At 38.8% G+C, this 14,574-nt stretch overlaps 1 protein-coding gene across 5 annotated transcripts in view; it reads left to right on the top strand.

Moving 5' to 3' along the window:
• Positions 1 to 14,574, top strand: part of Ntng1 (netrin G1) — a 341,720-nt gene that overhangs the window by 5,728 nt on the left and 321,418 nt on the right. For all 5 annotated transcript variants that reach the window (XM_026789645.1, XM_026789643.1, XM_013354034.2 and 2 more), the window contains exon 2: positions 1,516 to 2,264. In XM_026789645.1, coding sequence (XP_026645446.1) covers positions 2,019 to 2,264 — 246 coding nt within the window. In that variant the 5' untranslated portion in view covers positions 1,516 to 2,018. The remainder of the gene's footprint in view (positions 1 to 1,515; positions 2,265 to 14,574) is intronic.

The following is a 14,574-nucleotide window of genomic DNA, read 5'->3' as shown; positions in this document are numbered from 1 at the left end:
TTTTCATTTTAGCTTAAGATTTCCAAGTGCATACCACAGAACAGTGTCAAAGTCACAAAGCAGTAGATTTAAATCTGTAGTTTACACATGTTTAGACACATTGCTAATTATTCCTTCATGGAAACTCAAGTATTCAACACTTTTCCTAATAGAAAATATCACAAATTGCAGCTGTATGATAACATTTTATGAATTGAATATAATGAAAATTGCACTTGCATCCATAAAGCAATTATTATAAATTACTTTGCTATGGAAACACAATTCAACCATCTGTTGGCATTTCGTAGTCTCTGTGGCTTAGTTCATTTTAAGATGGTGCATTATTTAAATATAGTGCATTCCCTTTATAAAATTGCGTGAAGATAGCGAACTTCCTTATTTAAACTGTTTAATATGAATTGAAGAGTCTATAATGGAATTTTCCAAAGCTATAGGTTTTTTTATTTTGTTTTTTTTAAACTGAAACGTAGTTAATAATTTGAACTAGGAATATGAACCAAATAGCTAAGAAAGTGTACTTTCACACCTGGATTTCAAATGTTACCGTTTGTTAGGATCTGAAGAGTTGAAAAGTTCCTAGTGGACCTCATCAGTGACTTGCCTCTGTAAGTTATACCGTCTGCATTATCAGTTTACCCAAAGTGCATTGAGATGGAGATTTTTATTTTCTTTTAGAATTAGTCCCCTGTTATTCCGCTTCATGGCCTGTTAGCTCGCCCTTAGCGATTTTCATATGTGCATTTTAAACTGTGTGTTTTACTATGGGGACTTCGCTTTTAAAGCCCTGCCTAATATCCACCTTTGGGACAGATTCTCTCCCATTACAGAGAATAGTCACAAATGCAGATGGGATGGCTAGAAAAAGATGCAGGGAAATAGAAGATTCTTATGAAAGGAATATTTGCCCCCTTTGGTTTAATTTTTTGAGTATTTTCAGAGAACCTAATTATCTTTTTCAGTAAATGCAACTAAACAAAAGATGTTAAATTCTTCCAGTATAATGGGCAAATCCAGAGATAGGCTGTGCCAACAAGACCCGTTTTCACTCACCTGCCCCTAACAAAAGCTAAGAAATGTACAAGGGATTTGGAGAATTTTAGGGTCTCTTTGCTAACAGACAAAAAGCACACAAGTAGTTGTCATTGCTATAAAGGCCCTCTTTGTCCCCATTGTTCTCTTGGAAAATCTTTTAGCCAGCTATGAGAGCTGTTTAAATCCACAAGCTTGCTCTCAGTAGTTTAGAAGGAAATAAAATTTTTGAAGCAAAAACCCATTAACTCTCCTAGAACATGTTCATCTACCTTCCTTATGGAAGAGTCAGATCTTTCATATTAAAATTCTCTCCAATATGGATGGGTACCCTGATCATCCTATTAAGGCATCTAACTGAAGCTTTACCATATTACACCAATTTGCTTTATATCACACCAAGCCTCCAAAATATCAATGTACCGTACATTTCCTAATGCATTGATTCCAGGGCAATAACTCTTACTCTTATTGTTTTCATAGAGATGTTTGTGTCAGAAGAAAAAAGAAAATGATTGCTGGGAAGCAGACACAGAGCCGTAGACACTCATCCTTGTGCTTCAGATACTGATCTCCCATCGCATCTGAGCAGCCCCTGTGAGCCCCGAATCCCGAGGATCACTCAGGATTATCCGATGTACAATGGGAGAGTCATCACTTTGCTAAATGATTATCTGCGCCTGGACATCTTTCACAAACGTCTAATAGATATGTTCGACAAGGAGAAAAGGCTGCAAGCTGTTAATGCCTAACACAGATGCACGTTAGGCTTCCACCAAAGTCCTCAATGTGCTGGACCACACTCAGTATTTCAGTCTCTCACATTTGGTTTTGGAATCTGCTTTGAGACCTCAGAGTATTTTTTTTTTTAAATATACAGACCTACCTATATAAAGACACACACAAGCACACATACAATATACTCATGTGTATGTAAAGGAGACACTGACTACAATTAAGACACGAAGATTGCCAAGATTTTAGAGATGTATTTGTCAAGATTCCTGTCGATCCATGCCCTGTGGGTTACAGTGTCCTCTGTGATGCAGCCCTACCTTTTAGTGTGGGGACATTATGATGTATGTAAAACTCAGATTTACACAGAAGAAGGGAAAGTTTGGGATTATATGGCCTGCCAGCCGGAATCCACGGACATGACAAAGTATCTGAAAGTGAAGCTGGATCCTCCGGATATTACCTGTGGAGACCCTCCAGAGGCGTTCTGTGCAATGGTGAGGTGGTGCTTTTGCCTAGAGTATTTTACATGAGTGTCATTCAATCTCATGGGCAAGCAAAAGAGGCGAGTGTGAAGGCTCAGTTTGGCAGAGCCAGATTTGCAGGTGGCAGATACATGTTGAGAGGCTGGCATCATGCTCAGAGGAGGCTTGTCCTATCTGGAGTTGCAATGTATCTGATGTGATTGATGTATGGGAACTTCCTGCTTGCCAGCAAGCCAAAAGTTCCAATGACACAGGTGGAGCGTGGATATACTGCAAATCAAAAAGCCAAATTGATGGTTAAATTTTAGAATAGAAACTGGAACGTTAGGTCAGCTGTATAATGTTCATGATGAAAACCCATTGGTAAACCAGCATTAAGAATGCACAGGTTTAGTCTTACACATAAATGAAGCCAGGCTCCAATTCCCTAGTTCAAGATTAGTTGAGATCTTCTGTTTCCTTTACCAGACAGCATCTCTGATAGGGGTTTTTCACGAAGAGACCAGCAAGGTAAAAAGAAGGAAGGATGGTAGACTTTCTTGAAGGACTTTTCCAGAGACCTTATTTGCCAGCTCATGCGTATCCTTGCTATCAAGGACTGCATTCTGTGGGAATTTTGAAGGTGGATACTGAAACGCTGCAAACATATTTGCTGAAGGCAATGGCCTGGGGGCGTGTAAGTTTAGACAATAAAACAAGGAGCTATAACATTTGTAATTTTTGGGGTGTATTTAAGGCCTTATCCAAGTGAAGCATCTATTAGGAGAAAGGTAGTATTGGAGGAACATGTTGCATTTTCAACTAAAATCACAGCAGAAGATATACCTGTAAGGTGTTATTAAAGAGATGGGTGATTAATGTGGTGTCAGTTAATGTGGTAAGGAAATGAGACAGTGTGCTCATTTGGTTTATGTTGTTGGTTTTTATTGTAGGCAGTCTTTATTTGATATAAGAACCGTGACCCCATTTTAATCCACATAACAGATATAACCATGTGGCAGGTTTTAATAGTATCTTACCTGACTTTATTATCTTGAACTTGGCCTGGCATTTTCAGGCTAGTGAAACTATTAATCAAAGCAGCATCTGCTCACAGTCCCCAGTGAGTCAAATTAACATAAGATTGTCTCAGGCGGGGCACTGTAGAACCTGTTTTGTAGCAGGGGACAATTTTGAGCAATAAGGAGTGTTTTCACCTAAAAGCTAAGGGCTTACCATTTGTCAGAGTGCCTTTGGGGACTGCTTTGAATTATAGTCTAAACCTGATTTGGTGGAGGGTGAGAGAAAGATCTTGGCTATTAGGTGTCACTATGACTAAAGTGCCCCAAATGACTAAATATTTCAAAGAGAGAGCCCGTCTCTCAGGGTAACAGGTATGTGCTTCGGAAAGAAGTTGTGCGTTTTGCAAACCACAGGCTTTCAGTAAGGTTTATTCAAACGTATCAGTAAAACTCCAATAAATCTGTAAAAGAGCAGGGACATTTGTCGGCCTTATATGAAGTCTTTAGTAATTTCCTATGAAAGGTCAAATTTAAAATTTCATTGCAAATGTGGTGTGAAATTACTGTTTGGTTATAGGTTATCTAAGCTCCAGAGCCTGCGTTCTGGGCCAGATTTTCTCATCACGAGCCCTCCAGCCCTATCTATTGGTCTCTGTGACACACTGAACAATATGCCTCTTCTGGAATTGCTTAATAATTTACAGATCGACGTGAAATACTTCATGTCCTTTGCTGGGGTGCAGTTTCTACTCACACAGGTGCTGTTAGGATTGCCTCCAAGGTGTGATTTGTGTGTGCGGCTTCCCCGAACTCATCTTTGGCCAGAGAACACTGGCTCAGCATCTCTCCTGCCCTACGTGTAAAGCATCCCATACCTGTCTCAGCCTCCCTGTTTCTCCCAAAAGAAGCAGGAAAGGGCACATTACAGGACTGTACAGGCTAGCTTTTCACAGGGGCATGGTCTAAGGTCCTTAATTAAGTAAGTTAATTCCTATTAAGTTATTGGCTAAATGATGGTAAAGTGCCATGAGAAAAGAGAATTAAGGGAATAGTCCTAGGTTGGCCCTGCATGTGACTGTGTGACACACCTGTGTTCTCAGGAAGCCCCACCCAGGCTGCACTGTAGTGCAATGCATACTCTGGTAGACTTTCACATGTCACTGGGCAGGGGGTAAGATTTCTGAGTTACCCTATCAGTCATTAATTTGTATTCCTTAATGTGCATATGATTGGCATAGCCGATTTAATAATCTCCTTTAAATGTGAACTTTGGGACTATTAGTATGCATATTAGATGCCAAGTTGGTGATAATGGCCCCAATACAGCAAAACTTCCTTTCTGTAGCGGTGGATTTTCTCTAAAACGCCTTCGTGTAAGAGTTCTTGACACCGGCTGTAAAAGCATCGCGGGATGCTGTCATATCAGGTCTGCCGAGGAGCTCCTTAGCCCAAAGTCTAATGGGAATCCGTAAAGTCACTTATGCCAGGACTTATGGGTTCTACGCTCCCTGACACTCATTTCCATTTCAGCTCCTCCAGAGTCATTATGGCCTATTACATCACCGGAGCTGCCAAATAGACACAACCACTACTTAGCCCCTATATGTAAATGTTTACTGGAAGATGGCTTTGCCTCCTTAGCTAGGAACACTCCTATTAGTAATGACTCCAGGGATTCTGAACACAGAGAATACATTCAGTCATGGAAATAGTCTCTAATGCCCAGAGTTAATGTTGTTAATATGAGTGGAGCTTCATTGGTATTGCACTGAAAATCTATGGTGCTGCCTTCTGTATTTTATCTGTCAGTATACGCCCATGACTACCCATGAATGTTGCATTTATTTTAATGTGGAGTGAATTAGTAGGGGAAAAAACAGCTTACGGTTCCATTTAATAATATATCTCTGCTTACTAACTTGGATGTCCTATCTATGTCAAATCTTCTATGTCAAGTAATTTAAAATGGTTATATATTAATCATATAAATACCTTGAACAATAGTTTATTAGGAAAAATTTGTCTATAATAATATAATAGAGCATATGAATATAGATCATGTGTGTGTGAATATCATATATGTGTATGTGTGTGTATTATTTATTTGGAAAATTATTTGTTTTCTTTTTAGTCTGGTACATCCCTTTTCAAAATTGACAGTGCCTAAAATTGAGCCGGTTTTTGTTATTGGGAGAAAAACGTGCAAGGCACCGGACTGGCTGCCTTTGCTTTTGCTGCTGAGGCAACCTACTTGTGTGGATACTGTTCTCTCAGCCATAATACAAGCTGCAGGTAGCATGCCTCTGTCATGAGACACAGGTCATCCAGTGACAATGGTTTAATTTGCATAAGGAGCAGATCGGATGATCTGATCCTGGGTGTAGAGCTGAAGTGACAACACTGAGCTGTGCCTTGGTCTTTGTGTTTAAATAAACATAGCTGTCATGTCCCCCGGGCAACACCCCGGTGGCTTAAAAATGGAAAAAAATTATCTGCAATTATCTGCAGCTCACAGCCAATGCTCTGTATAACTTAAACAGAAACATTGAAAAGAAGCCTCGAGATGAAAGCAGCCACGTACATTTGTACAATTTATGGGGCAGAAGTGCTGATGACTGTGGAAATAGGAGCCCTCGCATGCCGCCATGGATTTCAGAGCCAGTCAGACCCAAATGAGAAAACAAAGATTATTAAAAAGTCTTTTGCGCATGTAATTTTGGCATAATGTTATGAGGTGGACATTAACTGTTTACCATGGAGATTTTCAGCATCATTAATGTGATATGCCTTTAATTACAAGTACACTCGTGTGACTGAAAAATGGAGGAAATAAAGTCCTCTGAGGTGTACTTAGCAACACCCTCATTATGTTTACCAGAATAATTAAAAGAAAGAGCATAATTTTTTTAAATAAAATGTCAGACCTTGAAATGGAAATGGATTTTTCTTGAGAAAATTTACTAATGTGTGCCTGAACTCTCGGTAGGCATTCATTCAAGGACCTTACCAGGTCTGTTAGTGATCACTCAACATTGTGCGGTTTCTATTAAAAAGAAAATAATTAAAGTAACCCTTATGGATAGAACGTATTTCATTAGAGTCAAATGTAATTTATTAAGTAATAGGGAACTTTTATATTTTGTGATTTCAAAGGAACCTGTGGGGCAAACAGTTGGCAATGTAGCGACTTCAAGGCCACACTTAGCTTAAATTTCTGATTTGACAGAATCATGGGTTTCCATCTAGTGGCTATCAGGTGGCCTTTGAGAAATTAGTTTGGTAAACTCAGTTACATTTTTTTTCAGTGACAAGGGATTAATATTAATTTTCCCAAAACTGGAAGTGACATTGACTTATACAATAAATGAATAGTTTTAAAAAATGTGCTCTGTTCTCGTGAATCATAATTTGATAAGTGAATGAAGTTTTAATACCAGTGACATCGTTCATGTGAACTGATTTGCCTCTTAAATTATGGCAGAATGGAGTTTTAAGAAAACTTCTGGTTTTCCATTGTTAACACTTCTTTGTTAGCGGTTCATTGTTTAGACTTATTTCTCAGGGATGACTCATTTACAGTGAAATGACTATGTGAGTGACTTCTCACTTCATCGAGGAACCTCTTGTTGAGGAGCTCACGCAGCAGCTCCGTTTTATCTAGGGTGTCAAGTCTAAAGTGCTCTACCTGCCTCTTAACTCTGGCTAAATACAGTCTATCAGTACCTTCCACTAGGTATCTCTGGCCTGCTTAAGCCTAGCAACCTGATAGGAAAGGAATTCCTGCACTTGGGTTGAAACTGCATTGGTTTGGTAGAGCTAGCATTGGTTTAGAGATATGGAGGAGATCATGAAAAGGAGATGATAGCTTTTATGGCTAAGGTAACAAAATTAAATTAGTGCAACCCACGTTATTTATTGTTACCTAATTGCATTTTCTTTTCAGAAAAATGAAATTTATTTTATATCATTGATATTATTAGTGGGCACATGGGCACACATGTGGAGGTCTGGGGACATTTGAGAGCTGTCTTTCCCTCTACCATGGTTCCCACCAGGGATTAAACAAAGGTCCTTGGGCTTACTTAGCAAGTGGTTTTACCCTTTGAGCCACTGAGCCATCTGGTCAGCGCCCCGTTAGTATTTCCTAGCTGTCTAAGTGCTCACCCATTTTGTTCCAGATCCCTGGGAACCAAGTAAGGAAGTACACATAGCGCACACGAACCCTAGTGGTAGTGGTGAGAATTACACCAAGCGGTACTTGGAGATTGCCGGCCAAGAAAGTAGTCTAGAATGATATTAACATAAAGTAGGATGGAGTCAGGGTGAAGAGAAGACAGAGAAAAAGAGCAGTCAGAATTGTAAAGCAACATATAATCTTTCAGCATGTCAAAGAACCACTAAGAAAAATTATTATTTGGTAGTTAAATGCCTAATGTTTAGCTCTGTCAGAAAAGAAGTAGAAGAAAGGCCGACTGGAATGGTTAGGAACCTAGAGCATTTCAGTTACAGGCCGGGGACCTGGTAAATGACAAGAGGATTTCCCGTATCCTCCAGGACACAGGGAATGAGGTCACAAGTGTGGCTGAGGGTGTAGCTCGGTGCTAGAGCCCTTTCTCTTAGTGTATACAAAGCCCTGGGTTCCACCGCCAGCACCACTCAAAATTGACGTAAAGAGTCATTGATTATCATCAGTAATTTGGAACAGACACCAGTAATATATCACACAATACTGAAATGCTTGAAAAATTCTGTTTCCCTCCTTAGATATTTCACATAATTTACTTTATACAATTAGGATCATATCACATCTGCTTTTTCACACTTTGTTTTTATGTTTTATGTATACAAATGTCATCATTTGGTCGCCATCTCCTCTTTAAATTGTGATTTTAATAGCTATGAATATTCCATTATATAGCTTTGCCATAGTATATCTTCCTACCTGGGGGAAAATCTTGTTTCTTTACTCACCAGAACAGTATAATTTAACTTAAAAGACCTGTCTCCGACATACCAAGACTTCAGGATTAAAAGGAAGTGTCTCTATGTGATTGAGTTGAAATACAATAGAAGGGTCATCTTCTTATGTCCTCAAGAATTGAATGTCACTGACTGGAGAACCAATCTGTATATCAGTCATGAGAAGGAAAGTGTCCTGGGGATCAGACAAATCATTGTCTCTGAGCTTTGCTCTCTTTTGTTGGACTTGAAGATCCCATGGAAGTAGATGTGATGACCTTGTATACATGGTCCAGAATGAAGTCAGGAGACCTCTTTCCAAACAAAGTGCAGAAGATAAATAAGTTATGTGCCGTATACTGTGTGTCTGTGGGTTTAAAGTGACCCACAATGATGACTACATTTATATTAGAATTCAGTAAATACACACTATCCATATCATAGCCCAAACAGAAGTTTTACAATATAGGGTTTACCCTTTCTGTGTGCTATGCTCTTATCCTGAATCTGAACCACAGATTATGTGTGATATGTATTTGTCTTTGGAACTTGCTTAAGGGTTTAAATGTTTCTAAAAATATTGTACATACCATTGCACAGTTTCTTTTCTTTTTGTGGTTTTAGTTTTGGTTTTTAGAGGCAAGGTTTCTCTGAGCAACAGCCTTAGCTGTCCTGGAACTCGCCTTGTAGACCAGGCTGGCCTGATAGAGATTCACCTGCCTCTGCCTCCCGAGTGCTAGGATTAGAGGTGTGTGCCACCACTGTCCAGCACATAATTTCTTATTTTAACTCAATATTATATTTTTACATATACTATTGTGCAGTATGTTTACTCTGTGGATTTTTTTCACTTATTTTTTCATATATGGGCGTTTAGGTGGTTCTTATATCTGAAGACACTTGACAAATGTTGCTAAATTGTCCACCAGAAAGTTATTTAAGGACCATATTCAATATCATTAGCATATATATGTCCTTATAAATATTTGAAAGTGTTTTTAAATTCTCTTGTTTCAAGGCTTTAGCCGATAAAAGAGGAGATACAATTAGCCAAGAAAATGAGGATCGAGCTATCCCGTTCCTTTCACTCTTTCAGCTAGTGCTAAAAGTTTAAATTTTCACATTGCGATAAGGATGTATTTTGGAATTCAAGTGCCACTTCATTTTATTAAGCATGCATTTATTGTATTATTTTCTTATTGTGAAAGCTGATGTATAAGTGTCCATTTGCCTGTTTTTATTTTTAACTACACTAGTTTTGTTGCTTGTAATTCTACTTTTTTTCTACAGAAGCCACCAATTTTAATATGTGTGTGTGTGTGTGTGTGTGCGTGTGTGTGTGTGTGTGTGTGTGTGTATATACTACATAAAGCTGTAGCACAATTAGTAAAAGCCCAGAGACAGAAATTAGGATTCAACCTGAAGGTCATAAAAGCAAAACAGCCAGCCATTGGCTTTTGCCTCTACCTCAGTCCAAAATGGCAATCTTGCTACCAGGAATCTCTCAAAATAAGTCTCTGTGTTAGAGCTTTCTCCTTCCATCTTACATTCCTCTCTAGTTCTAGATTTAAAGGCATGCACCACTGCCGTCCAGTTTTTATGGCAAAATTCTCAGTGTGGCTCCTGGGATTAAAGTTGTGTGTCACCACTGCCTGGTCTGCAAGGCAGATCAGTGTGGCTGTTTTACTCTCTGAATTTCAGGCAAGCTTTATTTATTAAAAATGAAAATTACATATCACTTCATAAAGGCCTTTCACACAAACTTCACTTTTGTTAATAAGTTCCAAGGGTAAGCGATCTTTTTATCTGAAGGCAAAAGCTTCCTTCTGGGATTTCCCCACCCCTTTACTCCGGAAACACCCTGAATTTCTGCCTTAGAATTTTTCTTTTTAATTCAAAAAATTTTATTTATTTTACATACCAACCACAGTTTCCCCTTTCTCCTCTCCTCCAGACCCCCCACCTCCTTTCTACACCCCCATCCACTCCTCAGAAAGGGTAAGGCCTCCCATGGCGAGTCAATAAGCCTCTGCCTTAGATGCTGATGGCAGGCTTCCACAGTCCTGGACCAACAAAGATCCTTCTGAGCATTCACATCTGTGTCTCCTCTGTTCATGTGTAAAAATTTCTCAAAGGTGATATTTTCCTTGAGCAGAGAGTTCATTTTCTTTTAGAATCTGTGTTGTTGAAAACAATTGCAACAATAACATATTCTTTGTGTGAAGCTGCTGTTGTAAAAATTTGCTTAGGTTTTAATTTGCCAGACCAATGGGAATACATATTTTTTTTTTCAAGTGACATTTTTCTTTTGGATTTTAAGAACTTCTTTTCTTACACTTGGAAAAAGTGCTGAAAGTTGTTCCTCAAGCATCATCTCTGAAAACACGTTACTGAGATTGGCAGGTGGTCAGTGTCTTCTCATTGTGCTGGGAATAGATAAAGTCTGTTCCATGGAAATTAAAGGTGTGAGCTGAGAAAGAAACCAGAATTGGTTTTCACTCTTTGACCTACTTTGAAGCTGACTTCTAAAATATTAAATGAAGAGTCGAGCTGGGTATTGCTCCAGTGCAAAGAAAGAGCCCTTTTGTTCCAGAAGGTCAATGTCTGTGGAGAGGTCCAGGTGCTGACATTATCATCAGGTCATGTCTGCCAGTGATTTTCTACCATCGTGTGTAACTCTTTGTTCCTTTGCTGCTGATCTTGTTCCTTCCTGGAAATGATAAAATGGAGACATCGAATACCCTTCCATGCATGGTCTAGAAATTAATCTTAGTGTTTCAGCTTTGCTGTGGTTCTTCAATGCTGATTTGTATAAGGGAGGAGTTAATATACATAGGTAGAAAAATATTTGAACAAGTGAGAGATAGGAAGCCAGCTGAGAAGCTAGAAGACCATCCTTGGGAAAGAATTCTGTATTTTAAAGGAAGATATTGTAGTGTGTATAGAGCTACCAGACGAGATGAATGTGGGATGTGTAAAACTGGAGAATATCTGACAGACATGGAAAGCTGAGGTCTGTAGGTCGCATGAACTTTGCAGTAGTGTTTCTCATTCTTTTTGCAAGTGAATTCAAAAGTTGTGGACTGCTTGTTATAAATCAGGTAGATTAAAGTCAATGAAATTATGGGCTATTTGAAGTCTCCATGAGTAGAAGAGAAGCCAGTTGATGTCTATACATGTTACAGATAAAGATACATACATTATATAGAGAAAACGAGCTGCTGACCAATATGTTAACCCCAAGATTGTTTATGTATGCATAGACTACGCCAGATGGATTATTATTCTAATGGTTTGGCAGATTGTCTTATATGAGGTGTTAGGGTGTGTTTCCATTCATACGAGTATTATCTGCATCACAATAATGCCGTGTTGAGTCATCGAAGGGGTGGTGCTTTTTAATTGGCTGATGCAGAGTGATAGTTACAGTAGAGCATTATGATTGCATGCCTGTTGAACTGAGTTTGTGCTACATTTTGCAGATTTGACTCGCAGCTGATATTGATTTGATAAAGAACTTATTGGTTCCCTGCTTTGTATTAAACACTTGACATCATTTGTTCCTATAATCTTCAAGTCTGTCGTTGTCCTTGTAAGCAGATAAAGTAATCGACGCATGAGGCTAAGTAATTTTTCCCTCTGGGGAGTCAGAATGCAATAAATGCCAGCATGCTGACACCCATGTCCCCCTCTTAAACTATTTGATTCCCTCTTAATATTATCTGCAGTATATTCAAGAAACCCATGGTGAACACCATTTTAAAAATTATGCTTGTGATGTGGACTGTGGGTTACAATACTGTGGTTTTGTTATTTAGGAAACCTTTTATCTGAAATAAACTCAGAAAATTGGATTCTGTAAACAGAGTGCACAGAATGTTGGAAACGCATATAATGTGATGAGAGTCTTCATTCAGGGGTAAGGCAGCCAATCAACAGTGTTTGCCTCTGTTCTTTCTTTCTTTCCCATTAGCGTGTTCATAAAAATGGAAATAGGCTGTTAGAAAACACAGAGAGCCAAGTACATACTGTACTCACGCTGTCTCACTTCAGAATAATAAGTCAGCAATTGTTGACTAGTTAGCAACATCCTATCATCATGGGTGAGGTGTAGATGAAAGTAGTTGGCCTGATGCTTCTGTTTATTTTACAGTCTCAGTAAAAACCAGTGTCCTAGAGTAGACTGCCTACAAGGGTTCTCTATTTGGATGTCTACTAGGCATTTAAAATCTAACAGGTTTATTATAGCAGTTTTATCCCCAAATTGATTCTGCTTTCATTTGTTCCATGTCTGTAAATGGCAGCTTATATTCATCTATCCATTGCGCAGAGTAAACAGTTTAGAAATTTGCTTCAATTTCTCTGTAATAATACATTCTAGCAAGTCCTGCTAGGGAGAGCTTCAAGATATATTGTAAATCTCACCACTTTTCACTATCCCTTGTGTCAGTCAGGAACTAGTCTGAACGAACTCTCTATCTAAGCTAAGTCCTATAGCATCTATCAATTGGCCTCCCTATTTTCAACTCTTGTTCTATTAATAAAATTACATACATTTTGTATTATGCTGTGATATATGATATATATAGAAAGATAAATGTGTATTTTTACATATATTTGGCTTTTCATAACTGAAAGTTATATATATATATATAAATAATCAACCGAATTGGGAAAAAAGAAACCTTTTTGAAGGTCTTGTTTGTTCTAAGCATGCACAGATATGTTTCACATTCTCATTCCCCCAAGCAGCCATGAGGAACAACTGCCCATAGCTTCTACATGGTGGCTAGTCTAAAGCTGATTTAAATACGCAGAGGACTGTGAGTTCTTACATGCAACACTACACCATCCTATGTAGTGGGTGTGAGCACCCCTAGATTTTGGTACACAAGGAACCCTGGGACTAGTTCTCATGCATTTAGAGGGATGACTGCAACTTTAAACGTTTGATTCCTTTCATCCTCTCCTTATTCAATTTTATCCTGGAGCATGCTCATTGAAAATGAAATACAGCTGGGTGGTAGTGGCACATGCCTTTAATCCCAGCTCTTGGGAGGCAGAACTTTGAGTGTGAGGCCAGCCTGGTCCACAAGAGCTAATTCCAGGACAGGCTCCAAAGCTACAGAGAAACCCTGTCTCGAAAAACCAGAAAGAAATAAAGGAAGAAAGAAAAAAAGAAAGAAAGAAAGAAAGAAAGAAAGAAAGAAAGAAAGAAAGAAAGAAAGGGAGGGAGGGAGGGAGACGTTTAAATAAATGAAATCCAACCTCTTCCCAGTGTCTGGAAGGCTCTTTGTAGCAAGTAACAACACAGGACTTTGACCTGTTCAATGCTGTTCCCTCCTCTCTAGGTTGTTTGTCACTAACCTCGCAGGTCCCTCCTAACAGTGTCCCTGCCTCTCTAGTGGGTGTGGGAGTTGGGTACACCCTGCACCTCAGACTCCATCATGGGCTCTTATTCAGCACAAGTGGATCAAGAACATTGGGTCTGCTAAAAGGGTAGTCTCTCATCCTCGAACCAGTCGGGTTGGTACCTGTGCAGGTTTCAGGATCCCTAAAGATAAGGTGTGTTCAGGGTGGGTTGCCCATGCTTCTGCATTCTAAGCAGCTTCTTAAAACCCATTCTCACCATTAATTCGGGTCCCTTCTTTAAAAATCCTCTTGAAGGAGCCTGTCTGACCCTCATACATAACATTCTTTTCATTCTTTACTAGTTTCAGGCATGCTTGGTTTTTCTCATTGTATTTCTTGCAGGATGTAATAAAAACCATTCATTAGTCAGGACAGCACAGTCAGTCAGAAGGGTCACTAGAGGCTCTACTTTAGTTTTCACCTTCTGACTGATGTCAGTCCAGCTACTGTTATCTACTGCATGTGATGTCATGTATTGATCATTTTTTTCATGTATTTTTCCTTCCCAGTATGTACATTTCTAAGGACAGGAACTGTGTTTTCTATATGTCTATGGTGGCTTTAGTAAACATTTGTTGAGAGAATGAAGTAACTTAAAATATAGGCACGGTAATTTAGCCATACCTGAGATTACTGTCCATATACACCTGTTCATTGGGACAGAATTTGCTGTGCTGCAAGTTATTAAAATCCGAAGGTGCGTTGTTTTTTAAAAAATGAACAGTTTATTTTTAAAATAAAAATACCTACGTAATACAATCAGTATATGTTTAAACACCACTTAGAATTGGCAATGATAATATGTTCTGGGTTTGTTTTTTTTTTGATTTTTCGAGACCGGTCTTTCGCCTTTTTTTTATTTTTTGATTAAAAATATAGAAATGTCAGAGTTAGGGTCTTTGCCCTTGCCCTTGATCCATTACCTCCTTCATTGAGAGAAAAACCCACAT

The sequence above is a fragment of the Microtus ochrogaster genome, unplaced genomic scaffold (assembly GCF_000317375.1).
Source record: "Microtus ochrogaster isolate Prairie Vole_2 unplaced genomic scaffold, MicOch1.0 UNK25, whole genome shotgun sequence".
Lineage (NCBI taxonomy): Eukaryota > Metazoa > Chordata > Mammalia > Rodentia > Cricetidae > Microtus > Microtus ochrogaster.
Note: the sequence above shows the minus strand (reverse complement) of the source record. Positions and strands in the feature narration are given on the sequence as shown.